This window comes from Pleurodeles waltl, chromosome 12 (genome assembly GCF_031143425.1).
Source record: "Pleurodeles waltl isolate 20211129_DDA chromosome 12, aPleWal1.hap1.20221129, whole genome shotgun sequence".
In the NCBI taxonomy this organism is placed as follows: Eukaryota; Metazoa; Chordata; class Amphibia; order Caudata; family Salamandridae; genus Pleurodeles; species Pleurodeles waltl.
Genome location: NC_090451.1, coordinates 526836815 through 526862060, shown reverse-complemented (window position 1 = coordinate 526862060; position 25246 = coordinate 526836815). Strand labels below are relative to the sequence as shown.

At 43.7% G+C, this 25246-nt stretch overlaps 1 protein-coding gene across 2 annotated transcripts in view; it reads right to left on the bottom strand.

Annotated features, from left to right (window-relative positions):
• The window catches only part of HYDIN (HYDIN axonemal central pair apparatus protein), a 2122366-nt gene that overhangs the window by 1874109 nt on the left and 223011 nt on the right, over nucleotides 1-25246 (bottom strand). For both annotated transcript variants that reach the window (XM_069217473.1, XM_069217472.1), the window contains one exon: nucleotides 15482-15606. In XM_069217473.1, the coding sequence (XP_069073574.1) occupies nucleotides 15482-15606 (125 nt within the window). The remainder of the gene's footprint in view (nucleotides 1-15481; nucleotides 15607-25246) is intronic.

The following is a 25246-nucleotide window of genomic DNA, read 5'->3' as shown; positions in this document are numbered from 1 at the left end:
GACTGTGTAAGTGCTTTACTTACCTGAGAAACCTAACCAAACTTACCTCCCCCAGGAAATTTTGATTTTTGCAGTGTCCACTTTTAAAATAGCTTATTGCCATTTTTTACCAAAACTGTGTGTACTACTGTTGTAAATCAAAATTCTATACTTACCTGTGTGAAGCACCTTGCATTTCATGTACTTACCTCAAATCTTGAATCTTGTGGTTTTCAAATAAATTGAGAATATATATTTGTTTATATACAAACTACTGGCCTGGAGTTAAGTCTGAGAATGTATTCCTCATTTATTGCCTGTGTGTGTACAACAAATGCTCAACACTACCCTCTGATAAGCCTACTGCTCGACCACACTACCACAAAATAGACCATTAGAATTATCTACTTTTGCCACTATCAACCTCTAAAGGGGGAGGAACCCTTGGACTCTGTGCACACTATCTCTCACTTTGAGATAGTATATACAGAGCCAACTTCCTACAGACCCAAACTCAAATTTGAACCAATCAGATTGCCTCACCCCTTAGAACCTCCTGTGAGGAGCTGCCTTCCCTCAGATTTTCTGAGCATAAGTGCTGTAATGATGAAGAACACTGAGAAAAGAGAGAAGGTGAGCTCCCCCGGGGAGGCGAGTGGGTTGCATGTGAATCTATGAAAGCTTCCAATACTGGAGAACTATAGTTACAGGTAAGTAACTTATTCCTTACTCCAGTATTGGAACTTTCATAGATTCACATGCTTGAATAAGATTAGCAAACAGTAACCAGCACATTTTCTTTATTCATAAAACACTGTTTAGCATATAATAAGATATCATCTGCATTAGAACAGGTAAATGCAAAGCAATAAGAGCTAATCCACTCAAGCATAAATCTATAGGCATAAGATGTACGTTAATATTGAACATAAAATGTGATATTATAGCAGAAGCGGATGGTGGGAAAACAAACAGCTCACCTTATCGGAACAAATGTCTAAGGACTGCTTGACACACCGCTGCATCTCGGAGCGTCTCAGCATCCAGACAGTAATGCTTTGTGAAGGCGTGTGTTATTCTCCACGTAGCTGCTTGACAGCCGTCCGGCAAGGACACCCCAGAGAAGAGCGCACAAGAAGTAGTGACTGCCCTGATGGAATGCGCACGTACCTTGGCGTCCAGGGTCGACCAGCCCTTTGATGGCAAAAGGCTACTGCGCTTGAGATCCATCTAGAAATAGTCTGTTTAGTGACCGGATGCCCTCTTCTGGGTGCACTAAATGCAACAAAGAGTTGATTTGATTTCCGGATTGAAGGCGTTCGCTGCTAATAAAACTTAAGGCATCTTTTGACATCAAGAGAATGAAGCGATCTTTCTGCTCCAGTCTGAGGCTGTGGAAAGAAAGCCTTCAGCACCAGTGGCTCATTAATATGGAAGTCTGATGGAACCTTGGGGCTAAACTTAGGATTTGTTCGAAGGATGACTTTACCGCCAGATGGATGGTAAATGCTTGAATCTCGCTGACTCGACGAGCAGATGTTAAGGCCAAGAGAAGCTCTACCTTCCAGGTGAGTTATTTGATGTCTGATTTATGGATGGGCTCAAATGGCTCCTTTATTAGCTGGCCCAAGACTGTATTTAGCTGCCAAGCTGGAGGCGGTGCTCTGACTGGAGGAAAAGATCGGAACAGACATTTCATGCATTGCTTGATGAGCCTTTGAGACCAGAGGGATGGCCCCTTAGAAAGCCGTCTATATCTGGAGATAGCAGCCAAGTGAACTTTAACTGATGAATGGGCGAGGCCAGAGTGCGCCAGACAAGGAAGATAAGGTAAAACCTGCTCTGGAGCGAATGTAAGCAGGTGAATGCCATTAGAAACACACCTATAGGAAGTTGGCTCTGTATGTACTATTGCAAAGTAAGAAATAGCATGCACAGAGTCCACGGGTTCCCCTTAGAGGTAAGATAGTGGCAAAAAGAGATAGTTCTAATGCTCTATTTTGTGGTAGTGTGGTCGAGCAGTAGGCTTATCAGAGGAGTAGTGTTAAGCATTTGTTGTACACACACAGGCAATAAATGAGGAACACACACTCAGAGACAATTCCAGGCCAATAGGTTTTTTGTATAGAAAAATATATTTTCTTAGTTTATTTTAAGAACCACAGGTTCAAGATTTACAAGTAATACTTCAAATGAAAGGTATTTCACTTAGGAACTTTGAATTAGCAATTTATCTATTTTAAAACTAGACACTGTGCAATTTTCAACAGTTCCTGGGGGGAGGTAAGTGTTTGTTAGTTTTTGCAGGTAAGTAAACCACCTACGGGGTTCAAGTTTGGGTCCAAGGTAGCCCACCGTTGGGATGTTCAGAGCAATCCCAAAGTTACCACACCAGCAGCTCAGGGCCGGTCAGGTGCAGAGGTCAAAGTGGTGCCCAAAACGCATAGGCTTCAATGGAGAAGGGAGTGCCCCGGTTCCAGTCTGCCAGCAGGTAAGTACCCGTGTCTTCGGAGGGCAGACCAGGGGGGTTTTGTAGGGCACCGGGGGGGACACAAGTCAGCACAGAAAGTACAGCCTCAGCGGCATGAGAGCAGCCGGGTGCAGTGTGCAAACAAGCGTCGGGTTCGCAATAGAAATCAATGGGAGACCAAGGGGTCTCTTCAGCGATGCAGGCAGGCAAGGGGGGGGCTCCTCGGGGTAGCCACCACCTGGGCGAGGGAGAGGGCCACTTGGGGGTCGCTCCTGCACTGGAGGTCGGATCCGTCAGGTTCTGGGGGCTGCGGGTGCAGAGTCTTTACCAGGCGTCGGGTCTTTGAAGCAGGCAGTCGCGGTCAGGGGGAGCCTCAGGATTCCCTCTGCAGGCGTCGCTGTGGGGGCTCAGGGGAGTCCACTCTGGCTACTCACGGTCTCGTAGTCGCCGGGGAGTCCTCCCTGTGGTGTTTGTTCTCCACAAGTCGAGCCGGGGGCGTCGGATGCAGAGTGCAAAGTCTCACGCTTCCGGCGGGAAACGTGTGTTGTTTCAAAGTTGCTTCTTTGGGGAACAGAGCCGCTGTCCTTGGGAGTTCTTGGTCCTTCTAGATGCAGGGTAGACCTCTGAGGCTTCAGAGGTTGCTGGACCCTGGGAACACGTCGCTGGAGCAGTGTCTTTAGAAGTGGGGAGACAGGCCGGTAGAGCTGGGGCCAAAGCAGTTGGTGTCTCCGTCTTCTCTGCAGGTTTTTCAGTTCAGCAGTCCTCTTCTTCTTAGGTTGCAGGAATCTATCTTGCTGTGTTCTGGGACCCCCTAAATACTTGATTTAGGGGGGTGTTTAGGTCTGGGGGGTTAGTAGCCAATGGCTACTAGCCCTGAGGGTGGCTACACCCTCTTTGTGCCTCCTCCCTGAGGTGAGGGGGGCACATCCCTAATCCTATTGGGGGAATCCTCCATCTGCAAGATGGAGGATTTCTAAAAGTCAGAGTCACCTCAGCTCAGGACACCTTAGGGGCTGTCCTGACTGGCCAGTGACTCCTCCTTGTTTTTCTCATTATCTCCCCTGGACTTGCCGCCAAAAGTGGGGGCTGTGTCCAGGGGGCGGGCATCTCCACTAGCTGGAGTGTCCTGGGGCATTGTAACACAAAGCCTGAGCCTTTGAGGCTCACTGCTAGGTGTTATAGTTCCTGCAGGGGGGAGGTGTGAACCACCTCCACCCAGAGCAGGCTTTGTTTCTGTCCTCAGAGAGCACCAAGGCCTTCGCCACATGGGGTCAGAAACTTGTCTCTCAGCAGCAGGCTGGCACAGACCAGTCAGTCCTGCACTGAACAATTGGGTAAAATACAGGGGGCATCTCTAAGATGCCCTCTGTGTGCATTGTTTAATAAATCCAACACTGGCATCAGTGTGGGTTTATTATTCTGAGAAGTTTGATACCAAACTTCCCAGTATTCAGTGTAGCCATTATGGAGCTGTGGAGTTCGTTTTTGACAGACTCCCAGACCATATACTCTTATGGCTACCCTGCACTTACAATGTCTAAGGTTTTGCTTAGACACTGTAGGGGCATAGTGCTCATGCACCTATGCCCTCACCTTTGGTATATTGCACCCTGCCTTAGGGCTATAAGGCCTGCTAGAGGGGTGACTTACCTATGCCACAGGCAGTGTGAGGTTGGCATGGCACCCTGAGGGGAGTGCCATGTCGACTTAGTCATTTTCTCCCCACCAGCACACACAAGCTGGCAAGCAGTGTGTCTGTGCTGAGTGAGGGGTCCCTAGGGTGGCATAAGACATGCTGCAGCCCTTAGAGACCTTCCCTGGCATCAGGGCCCTTGGTACCAGGGGTACCATTTACAAGGGACTTACCTGGGTGCCAGGGTTGTGCCAATTGTGGAGACAATGGTACATTTTAGGTGAAAGAACACTGGTGCTGGGGCCTGGTTAGCAGGGTCCCAGCACACTTCTCAGTCAAGTCAGCATCAATATCAGGCAAAAAGTGGGGGGTAACTGCAACAAGGAGCCATTTCCTTACACAAAATCGTTTCCATTTTAATTTGTATGTTTTAATAGTGCTATCAGAACACGCTTTAACTAGAACAGTCTTGCAGTCACCAGGAATATTCAAATGGCCAAATTCATTTAACTCAGGAGCCATGCACATAATCTGAGAGACTTGGGATCCGGATGCCTCACTTGGCCCTGGTTGATGGTTAATAGCTCCGGAATCTGTGTTAACCTGATGGGAGAACAGAAGGACAGCAAAAGAAGCTCTGTGTACCACGGCTGATGTGGCCAGGCTGGAGCAATTAGGAGTATCTGACATGGCTCCGATTTGACCTTGCTGATGACCCGCGGAAGTAGAGGTATCAGAGGAAAGCGTAAGCATAAATCCCTGACCCTGCTATCGAAAGGGCATTTCCCCACGATCCTGGTTGGTGATGCCAGCTTGCATAAAATTGGCATTTCGCAAACAGGCCGAGATTTTGTTTCACAAATCTAAGGAATATCGCATCCAGCGTCTCATGGTTCAGCTCTCACTCGTGGGAAGATGTGCCGAGCCTGCTTAGCGAGTCTGCTGTGGTGTTGCTTACTCCTGGAAGGTGTTCTGTTCTTATGTGCACTGAATGTTGAATGCACCAGGTCCAAATGGTCTGAGCTTCCCTGGACAGCAGATGAGACCCAGTCCCTTCTTGTTTGTTGATATTGTGCATGGTAGTCGTATTGACAGTTTGGACCAGCACCAATGAGCCTCAGACTGTTGGCAGGAAAGCCTGCAGTGCCAGGTTCACAGCTCTGAGCTCGAGGAGGTTGATGTGAAGAGTAGCATTGGAAGAGGGCCACCTGCCACTCACTTGAAGGTCTTAAAGACATGCATCCCATCCCTCCATTGAACCATCCACTGTTATCGTAAACTGAGGGACCTGAGCTAAGAATCCTAAACCCTTGGAGATATTTTCCAGTGTTGTCCACCAATCGAGGGAATCTACGATCCTTGCTGTAATCTGTATGATGTCCACGAAGGACCCTTGCATCTGCTTCCATTGTTTGTCGAGCTCTTCTTGTAGTGGGCGCATCCGAAGGCGACAGTGGGGAATTCGATTGATACAGGAGGACATCATCCCCAGTAATGATTTGAACTTTCGAACTGAAAGACTCATTTCTGAACTGCGCCTGCTAGGGTGATGAGTTTGAGTTGTCTTTCCTCCACTGGAAATGTCTTTGAGTTGTGTCCAATATAGCACCCAGAAAAACTATTCTTCTGGTACGCTGAAGATGGGACTACTCTTGATTGAGAGTGAGACCTAATTGTTGGAACAGGTATAAAGTGGTCTTGAGAGAATAACAGAGACTGGATGTCGGAAGCCTTAAGTAACCAGTAGTCCAGATTTGGGAATATTTGGTGTCTATAGCGCCTCAGATATGCTGCAACAGGGGCTAGGCACTTTGAAAAAATCCAGGGAACGGATTTGAGTCTGAAAGGTAGCACTTTGAATTGAAAGTGCCGGCCGGCTACCATAAATCTTAAGAATTTCCTGTGCTTCTGGTAAATGGGTAATGTGGAAGTATGCATCCTGCAGGTCTAGGGAAGCCATAAAATCTCCTCTGTTGAGAAGTTGCAAAACATCCTTCAATGTTAACATGCGGAAGGACTGCTTCTTTAGATATTTGTTTAGCTCTCTCAGATCCAGGATGCGTCTCCACAGACGAGATTTCTTCCTTATTAGGAAGAAGCGAGAATAGAAACCTCTCCCTTTTTGAGAATAAGGTACAGCTTCTATCGCTCCTTTGGACAACATGACATCTATTTCCAGAAGATGTAGATGCTGTTGACGTACCTGGGAAGGCGGAATCTTGGGGGGCATGTAAGTGAACTCCAGCAGATGACCGTAAGTTAATAAGTCCAGAACCCACTTTTCGTTTGTGAGCTGATGCTAGCGTTGGAGGTGATGTCTCAAAGAAGGAGAGGTAGCCGGCCCTTGGAGGCGGTCATTGTCTGCGGGAGGTGTCTTTAGATTGTCTCCCAGACTTTCCTCCGGAAGGACGGCTGCTGTATGCCACTGCTGGAGGCTGTCTCTGATGATATTGGGGTCTGGAAGTTTGGAATTGTGAGGAATAAGCTGGGTACCTGAATGATTGGTAACCACCTCGAAAGGAAGAGTGTCCTCTACCCCTGGCTCCACAAAAGGGTGTGCGCTTATACTGCAGTGATCCTAAAGACCTGGCTGTATCAGTGTCTGCTTTGATTGTATGGAGAGCGTCATCCACATGCTTGCCAAAAAGGTCTTGTCCATCATAAGGGAGGTCAAAAATTTTAGTTTTTATACATCCGGTAGAAAAATTTGTGACTTTAAGCCACCCTTGGCGCCTTAAGACAGCTGATCTAGCCAGGAGCCGAAACCCCATAGTGGCAATGTCTAAAGCACAATCAATAACTTCTGCAGATGTGCCTGACCATCAATGAGAATCTTCCACGTTTCCGTCTTGCTAGAAATCAGGAAGATCCTCTACAGAGTGAGAAATGTCAGACCATAGCTGCCTGTCATATCTCTTCAGGAGCACCAGGGAGTTCGCAGCACGGACCACAATGGCAGATACGGAAGAAAATATTTTTTCCAATGTTGTCAAGGTGCCTACCATCTTTATCTGGAGATGCAGATAGAGGTGCCAAAGGGTTTCTAGAATGTCGCTGGGCAGCTTGAGAAACCACTGAGTCTGGTTTTGGCTGTCCCAACAGGCAAGCAGGGGCGTCATCTGTTGCTTTATATTTTTTATCCAGCTTTGGCAATACCGCATGCACCGTAGCAGGGTTACGCATAATTTTAAGTACCTGATTCCATAAGTGGTCTATAATAGAGATTGCTCTGACCACCTTAAAGTCGTATAAGAAGCAATCCTGCTGTGTGGATGGCATTTGGAGCTCAAATCGTACAGCCGCTTTTTCTAATAAATTACGAAAAGATCCAATATCCTCCGGAGGGGACTCAACAGAAGTTGGCTCCAGTGAAGGGGGTGCTTGGAGTACATAGTCATCCCATTCATCCTGCTCAGAAAGAACTTCTCCTCCTTCAGCCGCTTCGTCTGACGAAGCCTGGGCTTGTGGACTCTGTGGAGCTTGAGTAGTAATCTGTGGAGTAGCAGGGAGAAGTAGTAGAGGCACCGGAGTACATGGTGCCGTAACCACTGGTGCAGGATCCTTTGCAAACTATGGATGGAAGCGCTCCCTATAATCCACCAGCATGGCCTGTAGGTCAGAAACCAGACCAGAAGGTAAGCACACCATTCCTTGTTGTTGCTGCTGTGGGACTGGATCATAGTAATGCTGATCATAATAAGAGTCGTCATCAGAGTACTCCTGACATTTTACATGTAACTGTGACGGACTCCTGGCTACTCCGTCTTTTTCTGATTGGTCATTATCGTCGCCATCTAAAAAGCGAGATGGCAAAAGTCTTGACACCTTACTTGGTGATGTGACAGACGGTGTCAAATGAGTCTTTGAAAGCCTCTTTAGAGGAGTATGCTCCGCAGAGTATGATGATGGTCTTTGCCACTTTGCCGGCAACATTTTGACAGTCAACGAGAAAAAACCTGGCGGCGTGACGATATCGTTGTTACTGGAAACATTGTCGACAGTGTGATCGACGACGATTTTACCGTTGACGCATGCATTGTCGGAAGCGTCGTCGACGAGTGCATCGTCGACAGAGGCACTGCCTAAGGGAGCGTTGACGTGAGATCAATCGTCGACGAGAATAGCGTTGACAAGATGGGGCATCCCGTCGACGAGGATACTGCTGTCGACACTGATAGAGTATCTATGACTGGCGTCACTGATGGAACCGTCGTCGACGAGAGTACCGTCGACTATGGCGCCGTCGACGGTGCTGAACTTGGTTTCTTGAACTTGTGGAGAACTTTCAGTGGTGGAGTAGCCGGTTCAGAAACAGTCTTTTTAGAGGATTTTGTGAGGCATTCTGTGCCTGGTTTCTTTTTCTGCAGAGAGCTATAACTTTTAGAAGTGGTCCAAGCTGATTTCTGTGCCATTTGCTTGGGTGGCTCTTGAACATCTGAGCCCTCTTGTTTTCTTTAAACAGTTGTTTTAGGAGCAGAGTTAGAGAAAGAGGCACTATTCTCATCAGAGGCTGAGTGGCCAGTCTTACCTTTCAGAAGCCACAAAAGCAGACGACCCTCTCTGTCTTTCAAAGTCTTTGTAGAGAATTTTCGACATACTTTGCAGTCCTTTGTTTTATGGCTGGGATATAAGCAGTAAATGCATTACTCACGTGGATCATCCACATATAATCTTTTCTTCATACAAGAGGCGCCCGATCTAAAAAGGCCTTTCCTTGGTGTCTCTGACATGGTAGCCAGTTTGAAGCACCAGAGAAGAAAATATATGTCCCGAAATTCAGGTAGTAGATCTTCTGAGAGAAAGGTTTTGAGCAGAGCTCAAAGGAGACTCCTCAGCACGACGTGCGGAGGAAAATCTGAGGGAAGGAAGCTCCTCACAGGAGGTTTTAAGGGGTGAGGCAATCTGATTGGTTCAAATTTTAGTTTGTGTCTGTTTTACAAAATGACTGTGATAGGTAATTCTATTGAGGCCTACGCCATGTATTGTATATGTACATTTCCAGGCCTAGGTTTTATATTCCACTGGGGACTCCTATCTCGATCACAGGGAAGTATTCAAACAAGTGAATCTATGAAAGTTCTAATACTGGAGTAAACATATTCAGCTAACATGGCTGCCACTACAAAGTTACATCCAGCTTCCAGTCCTGTGACTTAGCTGGAAAGCAAATAAAAAATTATGATCTTATTTTATTTTTAGTTTTATGGTTGTAAGAAACTGGATAACTTGTTCAAGGGGTGATGTCAGACCTGGAATCCTTGAGAGTTCCCCTAACTTTTTGCCTTCGGACCTCCTGTTTTGCAGTCTTCGTTTTTGCTGGTCTTAGGATTCTGTGCATGTTACCACTGCTAACAAGTGCCAAAGTACTTGTACTCTTCCCCTACATTGTGCCAACAGTGGATTATTCCCAATTAGCATATTTAATTTACTGGGAAGTCCCCAGTAGAGTACACTACATGTGCCCAGGGCTGGTAAATTAAATGCTACTCTTGGGTGCGCAGCACGGATTGTGCCACCCACATGTTTGGCCCTTCAAACATGTCTTAGGCAGGCCTACCACTGCAGAGACTGTGAGCAGTTTTAAACTGCCATTTCGACCTGGCCAAATAAACCTTTGTCTAGGCCCAAACCTTGCTTTTAAATACATGGACGCCATCCCAGAAGTAGGCCTAAGGCAGCCGCAAGGGCAGGGTGCAGAGTATTAAAAAAGTTAGGCATGTACATTAAAGTTTTACATGTCCTGGTAGTGAAAACCCCTTAAATTGTTTTTTCATTGCTGCAAGGCCTATCACTCCCATAGGATAACTTTGGAGTTGCCTTATATAACCGTTTACGAGTATAGAAGAGATGGGAAGAGATAGTTTTCCAAGTTTGGTGTCTCTAGAATCACAATTTAAAATCACAACTTATGGTGAAGCCGGATTTTAAATTGTAATTCTGAAAATGGCACTTTTAGAAAGTTGGCATTTTCTTACTTTAGCCATTTGGTGCTTGCTGCCTGTCTTTGCTCACATGTCTGGGGTAGGAAGGCAGCTGGGCTTTGTGTATTCCTCCTGGGCAGCCACACAATGGGAGCTTAGGTGTGACCTGATGGGCAGGATGGGATGTAGGAGCTTCGCACAGGATCACTTCAACCTGAATAGGTTGTGTCCTGTCCACATAGAATTGGCTACATAACCTCATAGTGAGTTTGGACCTAGGGCAGGAAGGGCGAGGACTGAGCATTTCAAAGACATGTCTCTGAAGTCTCCCCACTTCAAAGGTACAACTGCGCATAAGTACTGGACATCAGAAGCCAAGGGCTAGCTGGCTGGCCTCCTGATCTGAAGTCTCAGGGACATAAAAGACCTTCAACCACCCTGCTCCTCTACCTGGACTCGGTCACCTGTAAGCCTGGCCTGCCAATGGTGCCACCACAGTCTTGGACCCTTGGAATGGGTCTAAGGTGCTTGCTCCAGTGGAACTGACGCATCCTCTCTTGCATAGAGCCAAACTGGCACATCACTGCTACTGCCAGAGTTGAAACAGACGCAACAGACTCACATTGCCACATCTTGGGACCAGCACATTGTCTTCAGAAACGCTACTGCATGACGTTTTCCTTGCTGCAAGCTCCTCACATCCCTCATAATCAGCAGCCTCGACGACGAGGCCTAACTTCTGCATTGCCGCTACTGCGTGGATCGAAAACAATGCATCGTCCCGACTGTGCCACGCATCACAAGCGCCAATGACAGGATTCTCAATGTTGATACATCAATCTCTTGCACTGTAGTGTTGCTGCATCTCGGAACCGAAGCACCACCCCGGCTGAGCAATGTAGCTTTGTTTCGGACGCATGCAACTCTTTGCAACCAGGATTTAAGGGGCTTTGGTTCAGCGGGCCTAACTAGGTCATTGTAGCTCACCCGCACTCCATAATGGTCGGCCTGAAGTTTTGACGTTGTTCTGGTACGGTGCAACCAGATATCCCTGGTTGGCACTTCTTGCTTGCCATCGCTATTTTACAGTTTACTCTTTAAAAATGCATAACTCAAGTTCTACTCATTGGATTGTTGTTGCTTTGGACTTGTTTTATTTATTAAATTAAGTTCTATTTTTCTAACCTAGTGTGGGATCTGTATTGTATGATGTCCTCACTGTTTTACTGTTATTGCACAAATACTTTACACTTTGCCTTCAAATTAGCCTGACTGTTCATTGCCAAGCTTAGGTTAATTTGTGGTTTGTGTGCCTTACCTCGACAAGAACTGTGGTTGTTGCTTGACCACGGCTCACACCTCAGTCAACCAGCAACCAGATTTCTCGCAGGTGAGAGTTTATTTTAAAGAATAATCACAGTCTTTGTCAGGATGAACCACTAAAGTCACTAATTAAACATGTAGCTTGGCACAAAACAGTTAGAATTAACTTACAGGCAATGCTTAAAGTATTTAGGGCGCATTCAAATAGTAATAAAGTGAAAACACAACACAAGAAAAATCAAACAGATTTAGAAAAATTTAGAATATTAAAATGGCACCAAAATGAAAAGAAAGCCAATCAGTAGGACTGGAGATTTTTTTTTTTTTTTTTTTATAAAAGCACAAAGCGCCAACCACAGCTATCTATTTTCACCAGACCGCATCAAACTCGAAAGTTAAGGTCAACTGTGATGGAGCATAGGTTGGATACAGGGACCAGGTTTGTCCTGGTGGAAAGTTTACCTTAGGAATTTTTTCTGGAGAAAAGTGGTCATCGAAGAGACGGCATTGGGCGGGCTGCAAGCTCGAACTGAAACAGCGTTTAACAACAGCAAGTTACTGAAGAGAGGGGGGTCTCAGGGCAGTCATTGGTGAAGGCTGGAAAGCTCCAAGAGGACAAAGTCTGTGCCAAGGAAGGCTGCGACGTATGCGGTTTGCTGCTCAGCGTCAGTCCTGCTGAAGCCCTCCACATTTGGACACAAACCTTTCTGGAACTCATATATTTAGTGAGTCGAAACATCAAGTTTAATACGACCGGTGACCCGACTTCAATAGCTTCGCCTGGATGGTGGTCAAGGTCTCTGACCAGTTCTTTGGATGAAAAGTTAGCAGAAAGTTTTGAAGTCCCAGCTTTTGGGGTTTGGAAAGGAGGAGTACACTCTGACACCAGCCAAGGGTCCAGGTCCTGGGAGTTACCATTTGGGGATTAAGACTTACTCCAAGAAAGGCCAACAGAAGGGTCCAGGGCAGCTACAGGTGAACTGGTCATCTGGGCAGTTGCAAGAGAACGCCTCAGAAAACTTGTTTTATCACTGTAGCTCAAACAGGTTGTCAGTCAACTGACCCTTGAACTCACTTCTGGGGTCCTGGGTTCACCTCAATCAGACCCAGTCTTCCTTGAGGTTTCAGAAAGCAGAGAAGTCTTTCTTCCGATCGACACAGGTCCTTGGTTGTCCAAAGAGGAGCCCTGGGGACAACACTTATGCCCAGTTCCAGCCTGTGGGTGGGGGAAACTCCTCGCCACTCACTAAGCAATGGGGTACAAATTCTCAGAGATGGCCCTGCCCACTTTTAAAGCACTTCCTGTGTGTTTTACAGTACATTGTCCCACAGTGCCCGTCTACACCTAAATGCAACATGGGAGAACCCTTTTTCCCCTGTTCAGAATTACCTGTGCCCTCCCAGAGGTGTGGCTATAATAATGAGCAAGCCCTCCCTTGTGGTCACTCTAAACAAGTTCTGAGGCAGTTCCTCTTGCCACTGGGTGTGGAGCCAGCTGACAAAAAGAAAGGGAGGAAGGCCCAGATGTGAGCTACATCTACCAGTGACAAGACAGGTACTCTCGTGAAGGGGATGGGCACAACTCCAAGGCCACCAAGCTCATGGAAGAAAATCACCTCTCCACATGTAAATCTTTAGTCTACTGTCAGGGAGAAAGCCACATCTCATCACAGGGGAGCTGTTAACCAGTCAGGTGACACAGGACACCTGCAGGAAGGCACATTTGGCTGAGGCAGGTAAATGACAAATTTCTATAAGTGTCATTTTTCAAAATAGTATTACAAAAAACCGACTTTACCATTAAGTTGGATTTTGAATTACTAATAAAATATATATCTGTTAATCATTTTTCTAGCTGCTCCCAAACTGACATTAAGCATAACTCATTGTAATATAATCCAGTTTTTCCCTATGACACAGCCAGCTTTACTAAAGTGAAAAACAACTTTGGAGGTTTTTCACTGCCAGGACAAGGACAACATTAAGTATATATATCCTACAATTTAAACACCGTGCACCCCGCCCTATGGGGATACGGGCCTACCTTTATGTAACTATTAAAAAGGAAGGTTTAGACCTGGCAAAAGGTTTATCTTACCAGGTTGAAATGTCAATTTTAAAAATTGCCCAATTAGGTGGCAATGCCACACCTGAGACATGTTTTACACTTTGGTGGTACCTTTAGTTGATGGCACAATGAGTGCTGGAGCTCACTAGTAGCCGTTAATGTACAGGCCCTGGATAAATGTTCTTCCTTATACTAGGGATTTTCAAGTAAACTAAATGTTCCAAAATCCGTATGTGTCAATTCTATAATGTCTAAAGGGTAGAGCACAAACACTTTACCACTAGTTTGCAAGAGTAAGGTGCACAGAGGCCTAAGGCCTACAAAAACAGGTTCATCTAAAGAAGGCAAAAGATCGGGTGAAATACAACGCAAAAAGCGTAATTTCCAGCAATGATAAAAAACATTTGTATGTTTAAATTTGGATCCCAAATTGACAATTCCCAAACATACCCCGGAGAGCACAAGAGGTACATTACTTAGAGCGGCTGTTGGAGTTTGCAATATACATGGTTAAGCATTTAAACACAGTTTTACAGAGGGTTAACATATTGGCAACAAATTATATGCTTGCAGCTGTTGATGAACAACAAAGAAAAAATGGTAGACTGTTGGAAAACATATATACTTTGAAGAATCGTGGTTTTACAGTATTTTCCATATTGAATTTGGAGTAGTACAATGTAGCTGATAGCGAAGTGCTTAAAATGTGAAACTGCTTCACTCAAGTAGCGTTACTCCCAAGGAAAGCGCAAAATACCCTACCACACAAATTTAAGGTCTTTCACTTTTTGTAAGTCTAATACCTGACCATTAGACTAACATGTTACCAAGCGAACAAGTGAATAAAGGAAGGAAGAAAGGTAGGAAGTGGAGAACAAAGATGAAGAAGGGCAAATAAGGGTAGCCGGGTAAGAAAAAAAAAATGAAGAGGTGATGAAGAAAGAGCAGTAGGAAAGGAGTACGTCTAGGAGAAAAGAGGATATGAAGGGTGGAGAGCAAGGACAAATGAGAGGCAGGAGCCATGCGTGGAGGGAAGGGTGTGGCGAAGGAAGGGAAGAAAAGGGATGAGTAAAGGAGCCAACGTGACAGTGAAAGAGGTAGTACGGCGAGAATGAGAAGGGAAAGGGGTTAGGGTGAAATATATTAAGTGGATGGAAGGCTGGGAGGATTAAAGTGTGAGGAGGTTGGAGAAAGATGGGGAATGGTGGGATCGAATGAATGAAGTATGTTGAAATGAGGGAAAATTAAAGGAGACAGAACGAGGGATGGGACAGAAGGGCGAACAGACATATGAAAATGATTTAGTACTACAACACGTACTAATAATATATTTTGTTGACTGAAAACACAACTGAAAACAGAACAGGCATTCAACGGTGAAAGGCAAACACCTGTAGTACTTCTACTGCACTCAACGGTACACAAACGGATCAACGTTCAATGAAGCGCCTACTTAATCCAACAAAATATGCCCCATGTGGGCTACACCGTTTCACTGCTCCATGTTAGTGTGACCAGACGTCCCGGATTTCCCCGGACAGTCCCGGTTTTTAGAGGACTGTCCCGGTGTCGCGACTCTTCTTTTAATTTTAAATAAATGTCCCAGTTTTTGGGACAAACGTCAGATCATCTAGGGAAGCATAAGTGAAAGACGCCTACAAAGTATGAAATAATTAAAGTAATGTATCTGTTACTGTCAGGCAACGCAGTCCCCTCTCTGTTCCCAGTAGAGAGAGGTGGGTGAGGGTGGGTGGTCAAGCCATACCATAGCTAATTTTATATATGTAGTCTTGTAATTGTGTGTGTGTATGTTTGTGTGTATATATATATATATATATATATATATATATATAAAAACACACACCTGTATAGGCTCACATTCACAAAGCTACGCAAAAAAACGGGACAGACCAGATATAAAAATGAGACTAAAGTCTTTAGTCCTTCTTTTAGGTCTGACCTGTCCCGGTTTTTGCTCCTCAAAATCTGGTCACCCTACTCCACGTGGGACACCTAAACTGCTCACCAGAACCCGAGCAGCGCAGTGCTTTTAACCTCGTAGTCTTACACAGAACCCAGGCACTCACCTGTGTCGTAGTGTACCACTAAGTCCTCAGAGTGGTCTCCGATCTCCTGAGCCTGGAATGCCACGGTCACTTGCATGCTCTCTGCAATGGCCAGGGTTCCTACCGACGGTTCCACGGAGAACGGGCTGGAAAACACAACACAGGATTGCTATCAAAATCAGAATTTGAACAGAAAGGGGGAGCTAACTGAACAACAAAAGAAAGCATTTTTCTCTCCGAAGTCCTCATAAATGTAGCGCATAAACCACACGGTGCAAAAAACTACTTTGTGTGACTCTAACCGCATATCATGATAAAAAGAACTTTACAAATTGCCTCAGTGCCACTGTTCGTTATTATTATTATAATTATGAGTGAACACGCACACTTGCATTGGGACACTGAACAAGCACCGTTCTACATGCTATGCAAGGCAGCAGGATTCAAAGTAAAAAGTAGTCACTCTACACAAACAAATCTAGCTTCTCCATTCGCTTTCATTCTTTGAAATTAAAGATCGCTTCACATTCATATTTACCAATGAAAAGCATATTCAAGAAAATTATTAATCGGAAATACTGTTGACAGCGTAGTACCCGAACGCAGTCAGTCGGTGTACAAACCAAAAATATACAGTAATGAAGGGGCGAGGAAAGATCATAAACTGCAGCACCCTCAACTCATCATTTATGCTGCCACTGAGTCCTACACACACAGCCAAAGTAATCTCAGGACGCCGAGACCTTTGCTGAACAAGGATCAGCAGTACAGGCTCCCATACCTCTGCTTACCTACCCTTTTACAGAGTAGTGTTTTATGACCAAGAATATCCCTCATTCGTATGTCAGAAGTAATCCTGATTTGGCTGGTAACTTGAATTAGAAGCCAAATCGGTATTGCAAGGAACGCAGGAAAAACATGTGTCCCAATGTTCCAAATATTCCACCAGGAAAACCTGGCAAAGAATCAAGGTGAAAAATGGCCTGAAAATAAGTAAGTGACCAGTGGTGGTTGCCACTGAACGTGGGTGGCGGTGCTGAGTTCAGGTGATTAAAAAAACATAAAATAAAAAATCACTTGACTGTTTCCTGCAAAGATGGGTTTGGCTCCTCCGTCCTCCTCGTCTGGGAAGTGCACAGTCTCCCAGACTCCCCTCAGCCAATCACAACTCTTCTGTCACCAGCAATACAGAGGCGTTGTGAATGGTGTGGGTGGCCTTCGGCGCTCACAGAGGGAGTGAAGGCCTGTGCACTTTCTTCTCCTGACTGTGCAATACAGTCAGGAGGAGAAATGCAAAGTGTGCATGTGTGTTTGGCCAGCCCAACATGGCCGGCCAAACACACACGTGCACTTTTGGTGCACAAACCACTCCTTCCCCCAGGACCGCCCCCCCCCGCCCAGCCCCGCCCTAACCTGGATCAGCTGAAAAATAAAATTATATTAACGCTCTGGGATTATAATTTTATTTACCCTTCTGGTAAAAGCAGTGGGGTGACCCTCCGGTAAGTGACACAGGAATATGGGGTTGTACCACAGAGCTAAACACCTGTTTTCAGCATTTGAGATGTCTAAAGCGGATACACAGAACTCCTAATTTCCCACTTTTGCTCTCACGCATTAAGTTGCTGTTGAATTTTGAAACCTCAATGAAAAAAATGAAAAAAGACAGGCACTCAGATCCTGGCTGAGCAGTGCTGCTCTTCATGATAAGGCCACTCGGTGGGGAAAGACAGAATCCCACATTAACTCCCAATTTCTCAGGGTCAAATTCAAAACTCTCAGTACTCACTCAACTTGGAATAACAGAGAACAGAACTAGGAAAAAAGAGATCTGAGGGTGCCTGTGGTTCCGCACATCCAATCCAATGAATTGTGAAGCCAGATAGCAAAGCATAGAGACCAAATAGCACAGTTTTACATGTTGAGTTTGTTTGCAGGAGCGTATTTTGTGATAAATAGTTGGGTGCAGGTGCTTTCAGTCAGGTATTGTCTTTATTTTCGCATTAGCCATGCCATGTTAAAAGCTGCAAGTATTTTCCCATGCCCACTTTATACAATGTGCTTTTTGCTCATGTTTTTATTCTGCGTGTTTGTGTGTTCTTTCTCACCGAGGGCTTAGGATGATAAGAATGTACTATGATGATGTTTATGGTACGTCAGGGAACGTTTTTGTTTTGAGAGAGGTCACCTTGGGATCTAGGCCAATCCCGACGTGTTCTTTTCAAAACTGACCTGAAGTAGCCAGCATTTTTTAATATTAAACTTACAGAGTGGGAGGGGGTTTGTAGAATTCTCTTCTCTGGGTTGTTTGAAGTATATAAGAGGCCAAAACCAGATGGACCGAGGAGTGACTCAGATCTCGGACATGCTCAGGATGCTGAGATGTGTCATCCTTCCCGTGAGGATAATTGATCTCTCTCTCCATGATCCATTCTGGGATCTGGCAGTCTGATGCTGATAAGGAGGGAGATGACTCATGGTGATGCATTTTTAATTCTTGTTATCTGCTTTGCATTGTGACATAAATACATACATATGTACATTTGCGGTGTACATTGCAGTGGAGAATCATTTGTACATGTTTTTATTTCATTGATGTGACACATTTTGAAAGTGTGCTTTCAGCATGCTAATCTTTCTCTACGAACCTTGGAGAGTGGTTCAATGCATTTATTTCTCGGACTAAGAGCTGCATTCCAGAGATTTGTTTGTCAGGGCATGAGCGTTTCATCTCTGTCCGTAGTGAAGCAAAACACTTTGGCATAGTCTTCAGTCTAAAGGGTGGTTGGAAGTTGAAAGTGTACGATTTAAAAGTGAAAATATGCTTTGCATGAAGTCAAGGGCAACTGCAAATTCCTTTGAAATTAAAATGCCTTATGCTATCTTGGCAAATGTGTTTTCTTGTTTATCAGGACTTTCTGAATTTTGGGACAGGTGCCTGGGTAAAACAGAATTATTAAATTTTCTTGTATGTTTAAAAAAGGTGTTTTTTAAATGGAATGATGTTCCTTTTGCTCTTGATAGGAGGGATTGGATACTCCTCTCTGATTACAGAAAAATGAATGAGAGGTATAAGCAGTTAGAATATGAAAATAGGAAATTAAAGAAACAATTTATTGCCACAAAAAATACTGTAACTATGCTGTCTTATCAGAATATGTTATTGCAAGATAAGGCTGATATCTACCAAACCGTCGCAGGGACAGCTGATTTTTCAAACTCTAGTGATGAAAAGCTTAAAAAAAGGTGGTGGCCAGGGTGAGCCAGAGGAGCGGAACGTAGTTCGTGCTCAGCCAGTATGCACAGAAATAAAAAAGAGTAACCCACAGAATTTGGCAGGAGTTGAAATGCATTCTTTAAAAGATTACACCCAGCAAGAAGTTAAGGATGTTAAAGATATTTGCGGAGCTTTTGCAGAGTAAAATGTGGATGATGACTTCAGACAAGACACAGGGACCCTCTAAAAATTTGAAGTTTCTAGGGATTCAGTGGAATCCAGGAAATCGAGGTGTTGCTACAGGTGAAACAAACGATTTTGCAGTTTGCCACTCCCCACACTAAGCAAGAGATCTTTGTAGAATCAAATCTTAACCCTTTGGTACAAAGTGACAAGAAAAAAACATGAGTTTGAATAGGGTGAAGAGCAGCAGTGTGCGTGTGATTTGGCAAAATAAATACTTCAACAGGCTTTAGACTTGTGGCCAGTGCAGGGAGGAGACATTGAGTTGCATATAACTGTCCAGGGACAATATGTAAATTGGAGTAGGTGGCAAAATCAGGGAAAAACAAGAGTGCCCCTGGAATTCTGGACTAAAGAAAAAAATCTGATGGGACTCTGAAAAACTGGAGAGAGAGCATTTAAATGAGGCCCTCCCGATTCGGAATAGGCCATTAGAAAATGCTGAAACACCCCTGATACAACCAGATGTGGCCACCAAAACCATCATGTACTGGGAAATAAAACCTAGAGCTTCAGCTCCTTACAGAGCCACACCAGAATTTGCAGGTCTTGACCCACATGCTTATAAATTGCCCAACTTGTCCTAATACCAGTGTATGAAGGATTGGTGAGGAAGGGGACTGCCCCAGGCTTCTTACAGTACATGGAGAGGGAGGTTTTGGTTCAACTGACAAAAACCCCGGTGCTAAGGTGTGGGTGAAACCCACAAATGGCCCTCCAGAACCTGCATAAATTATAGTCAAGGGCCCCAATAATGTCCTGCTGATCATGAAACTAGGAAAGGGAAAATGGGAGCACATCCCAAATGACAAATGTTATTTGCAACAAAGATCATACATGTTTCTTTTAAAGATCATACTACAGCTTGCCTCTGACCTTGCTGTGTGGTCTCCCTTCTGGCGTGTGCATGTGGGGTTGGGAGAGACCCAACACCCCCAACTTCAGCCTGATTGATCGATCACATTGCACAACACCCCTGCTGCTTTTTAAGGGTAATACCTATGGATCCATTTGGTGCACGTTTTGCTTCACAGATCAAAGTCCTGCATGGGAATAATGCAGAGTGCCATGGATGTCCTATCAACCTGTTAGACTGCAATTCTAATACAACTGGTCACATGGCGTGTTATAACTTGGTGACTGCTGCCAGTCACATTAAGCATTTTGAAGCTGCCAGTTGGCTGACTATTCTCGTATGGGAACGTCACTTTTACTTACATTCCAGCAAACATTACAGGTGAACCGTGTACCTTTACATGATTAGGACTCATGATGTTTCCATCTAACTCTATACACACTTGTTATCCAAGAGACACTATTCAAGTAAGTGAAGATTTTGATGCAGACATTCAATTATTATGCCAATCAGAATATATAATCTTAAGTCTTTCTATTGTAGGTGTGCCTGCTTTAGCTGTTCATAAAACCTGAATGATCAATAAGTTAATCACACTTCTATTGCTTTATAGTGATTGCTCTTGTCATTTCATTATGTTGCCGTGTACAATGCATACATAATTTGCTTGTAATGTTTAAAAAAAAAAAAGAAAAAAACAAACAAAAAAGAAGTTGATTTTAGGACTATAAGTTATATGAGTCATTGATCAAAAGGGTGGAGTGTAATGATATTTGCGTTTTGACCACCGATTCCACATTGCACTTAGCCTAGCAGCACACCGTCACATTAGTGACCACCAGATTAATTTTACCTATTGACTTTATTTTAGCATTTGCCACGCCACGTTAAAAGCTTCAAGTATTTTTCCATGCCCATATTATACAATGTGCCTTTTGCTCATGTTTTTCTTATGTGCGTTTGCATGTTCTTTCTCACCAAGGGCTTAGGCTGATAAGAATGTACTAGGATGATGTTTATGGTACGGCAGGGAACGGTTTTGTTTTGAGAAAGGGCACTTTGAGATCTTTGTCAATTCAGACGTGTTCTTTTCACAACTGACCTGAAGAAGCCAGCATTTTTTAATAATAAACTTACGGAGTGGGAGGGGGTTTCTAGAATTCTCCTCTCTGGTTTGTTTAAAGTATATAAGAGGCTGAGTCCAGATGGACCGGGGAGTGACTCAGATCTCGGACATGCTCAGGACGCTGAGGTATGTCATCCCTACCATGAGGATAATTGATCTCTCTCCGCGATCGATTCTGGGATCTGGCGGTCTGATGCTGATAACGAGGGAGAGGACGCAGATTTCCTGTGCCTCATGGTGATGCATTTTTAATTCTTGTTATCCGCTTTGCATTGTGACTATATATATATATATATATATATATATATATATATATATATATACACATATATATATAAATACATATACACATATATACACATATATACACACACACACATTTGCTGTGTATATTGCAGTGGAGAATTATTTGTACATGTTTTTCTTTCACTGCTGGGACCATTTTTAAACGTGTGCTTTCAGCATGCTAATCTTCCTCTACGAACCTTGCAGAGTGGTTTAATAAATGTATATCTCGGACTAAGAGTTGCATTCCAGAGATTTGTTTTGTCAGTGCATGAGTGTTTCATCTCGGTCCGTAGTGAAGCAAAACAGTCATGAGGTCCTGTAAAACAATTCATTTGAATTGGGCTGAAAATAAGGTCTACCAATTTACCCAGGTACTCGAGTCTTGAACAAGAGTGGTTACAACTGACAAGCCTTTGGACACAGGAGCCACGGAACTCATGTTGCTCAATATACCATCTACTTCTAAACACACACTGGAATCCTTTCCAGACAGGGCTTTACTGTTGCCATGACATTTACAAAGACTTCTAGCTCTTAGGAGAGGTTTAAAGGCAACACCTGACCATGGAAATGGAGACCCTCCACAGAAAACCTAAACAACTTTGTGTTTGTTGATTATCAGAATGTGGACTAGACATCCTGGCGATCACGAGAAACCAACCAGTATTGTTCCGGCAAAGCTAGGTAAACATAGCGTAAAGCCAACCTTTGGAACTTCTCGTTCTGCAGGAACATGCAAAGGAAGCAACATTTAATATTAGATTTAATCTTCTTTCTTCTTTGGAATTAGAAAGTACCATGTAGGAAGACCATTTCCTCTTTGAAAAGGTGGAGCAACTTTTAGGATACCTTTCTTGGTGCATGGGAAAATGGAAGAGAATAAAAGGGTGAGACATTCTTCAGAACAGCAGATGTATCCCTGCACAACAACCTGCAGGACCTAGTATTCTAAGGTAATCTGCTGCCATTTCTGTAGAAATGCCAACAACCGACCCCTACTGGCATCAGATAATCAAAACCTAAAGAGTAATCAAAGAGGCTTGGTGGCTACAGGAAAACACGACTGTTGTGGTCCGTGGGTGCAAACTCTGAACAGTTTGAGTTGCCTATCAGAAAGCCCCAGGGCCCTTAAATTTATGCAGCAGTGTGCCACTCTTTTCTAAAGATATGTCTACCTTTTTCACAGACATGTTTTTAAAAGGGACTGCTGCCAAATGACACCTCAATTAGCTGGCTATATACATCAGAAAGAAGACTGTGGTGAGAATCCATACATGCCTTCAAAGGATAAGTGAGGATTTGCATTCACCATGTCCAAACCAGTCTTGTACTTTGGCTTTATCTTGCCAACAGGCAGACTCTTTGTCCACTGAATAAGATAGGATCATCTTTTTTTATGCCTGGAGTCCTAGGCAAATCTCGGAAGTAAAACAAGAGAACAAGTAAGAAGGATTTGAAGTAGGATGAAAATACTTCCTTGAAGTGGTTCATGATATCAGCAGTGGAGATTGAGGAATAGCCAGGGCTCTTTCATCTGATTCATCAATCCCTCATCAAATGGAACCAGGTCATCTAAACCCTGCTTTCCTGTTACAATCCCTGTAGAAGATAGTGTCTGTTGCCATTTGTAAAAGTCAATATTCAAAGTTTCTGCAGTTTAAAAAAAAATACAATCCAGTTAATAAGTCTGTTGTACTGAAGCAGACCCGGCAAGTTTAGGCAACCCAGTCCAGGATAATGTAGCATTAATTATGTAAATCCACCCAAAAAAATATTGGAATCCAAAAGGGTTAAAAATACCCTACAGCTCACCTGAATAATCTGTATCACTACTGGGTGAATTTGAAAAGTCTGAAGCATCTGAGTCAGACATAAATACTCATTAAGTTGTCTTTTCTTGAAACTTTAGCAATCTTTGCGAATTCTCTTTTTTCAAGTATTCTTCGATATGTGCTTGGCAAACAGAATGACAAGTCAAAAACTGTGTCAATGACTTTTTCGTTGTGGAGCTGATGTTGAAATATACTGCAGCACCAAATTCAGACCGGTTAACATCAAAGGCTGAAGAGTTGAGACCAGAGTCGGATCTGGGGCAAAAGCCACTCTACACCCATGGCACTGAGAGAGCGTAGCTTATATAATCTATATTAACATGAAATGCTTATGAATTAATGTGTGATAATGCAGCATAGAAACTATAATAATAATTCTGCTTAAACGTGCACCTGAAATGTGACCACGGGGAGTGGCCGCCAATGTATACGTGGACTAATAATGATGACTAAAATGTTTATGTATTACTATTATATTGAATAAGTTTATACTAATTGTATCATTGAATTTGTGCTGAAATCCTTATAGGCCCTAAGTTAGCATGAGCCGAAGTTTAGCTGCTTGGCTCTCATATTAAATGTATTTTTTCTATCTTGCAGTGTGCTGACTCACAAAAGGACATGACCTTTTATTTTTCTTCAAACTAGAAGGCGAATGTAACCATGCTAGATCCGTTCCCATGAATTTTTCCATTGCTTGTAGGATGATATTAAAACAAAATGAAACAGTGTAGATTAATGTAATGTACAAGGTCATTCAAACCGGTGAAGACAATTAAGTTACTGACCAAAAGATGTGCAAAGAATTACAGAAAGATGAAATCATACCTGACGTGCCACCTCTGAAAACATTGAATAAGGGAACCAATCAAAGACTTGTAAAATAATATGGGGTGAAAGTTAGGTGACATAATGTGTTTCCTGATAGGTTAAAGATAGTGGGGTATAACAAATGTCCAATAGAATTTTGGGGGAATTTACAACAACAAAGGGATAAAAACCCATGACACGGGGAGCCATTTAGGTGGGTTAGGGAATGCTATTGATTTTATCCAGAAACTCTGTCACTCTGTTTGGTGACTTGTTGGTTTACTTAAAACCATCCTCGCCCTTAGATTTGTCAATTTTACACTTTACCTCCTTATGAGGGAAGTGCCCTTTTGCCCCGGAGCTGAGTTCTGACTGATGGCGATTTGACTGATGTCCTGAAGACGAAGACTGAGCCTGTGCGCTGAACTAAACTTTGGAGGGTAACTATGACAATACAATTGTGATTTGTCTGTTTGCTTTTCTTTTCTAGGTACCAACGGCTTACTTTTGACAGAGACCATAGTTAGATGTTTTCCAAATTGGTGTTCTAAATTGTTTTGCATGAAGCCCAACATGCCAATGCTAATTAGTGGTTAGGACAGGTGTTCACTAAGCTGCCGCAAGTAGACAAACAACCAAAATTATGCTTTGTTGAATTGACGTGTTATTGACACTCTGCTAAACTAATCTATGTTCACACCGTGTTATGTTCTGATGTTTGTGATTCTCGCCTTAATGAAATCTTACCAAAGTTGCCATATCGTGACTATGCTATTATGTTTCTTGGTTTTGAGATTAACGCATCTGCTCTTAGATTTGTAATCAATAGGGAATAAAACATATAAAATTCTATTAAACTGGTGTGGGTATTCATGACTGCAAGGTCATGGTAGAGTTTTGAATTGATTAATGACTTTGAAATGTATTGTTATGATAAATATTAATGACATTGACGTATTGATTGACATATTGATTAGCTATCTCGTCCTAAGGTGTCTCCCAACTGGGTCAAAAGATTCATTGGCCTAAAACTAGTCCTGATGTGTAATAAATTATCATAAAGGGACGCGTTAACAGCACCATAAAATCATCTGTGAGAACGTACACAATGTCTCACACTGAAGAAAAGCAAAGGAGTAAAGCATTGTTTTCTTAAAAGTATCAGTTTTTCCAGTGAAGTCAAGTCAATGGAGACAAGCTGGGAGTGGCTCTGGTGAGAAGGTAGACTATTCCTGCTGCTTTTCTTTCTTTTCCTATTGTTCTGTGGTGTGAGAAACAATGCTCTTTTGTCATTTATCTCCTCTCTGCTGAAGAAGGCTATGACCACCAACAATCTTGAGTCCTTGATCTAGAAGGAGACTAATTTCTCCTTCAAAGATATGAGAAAGCTAGGACTGTCTTTTCCTCACTTCCT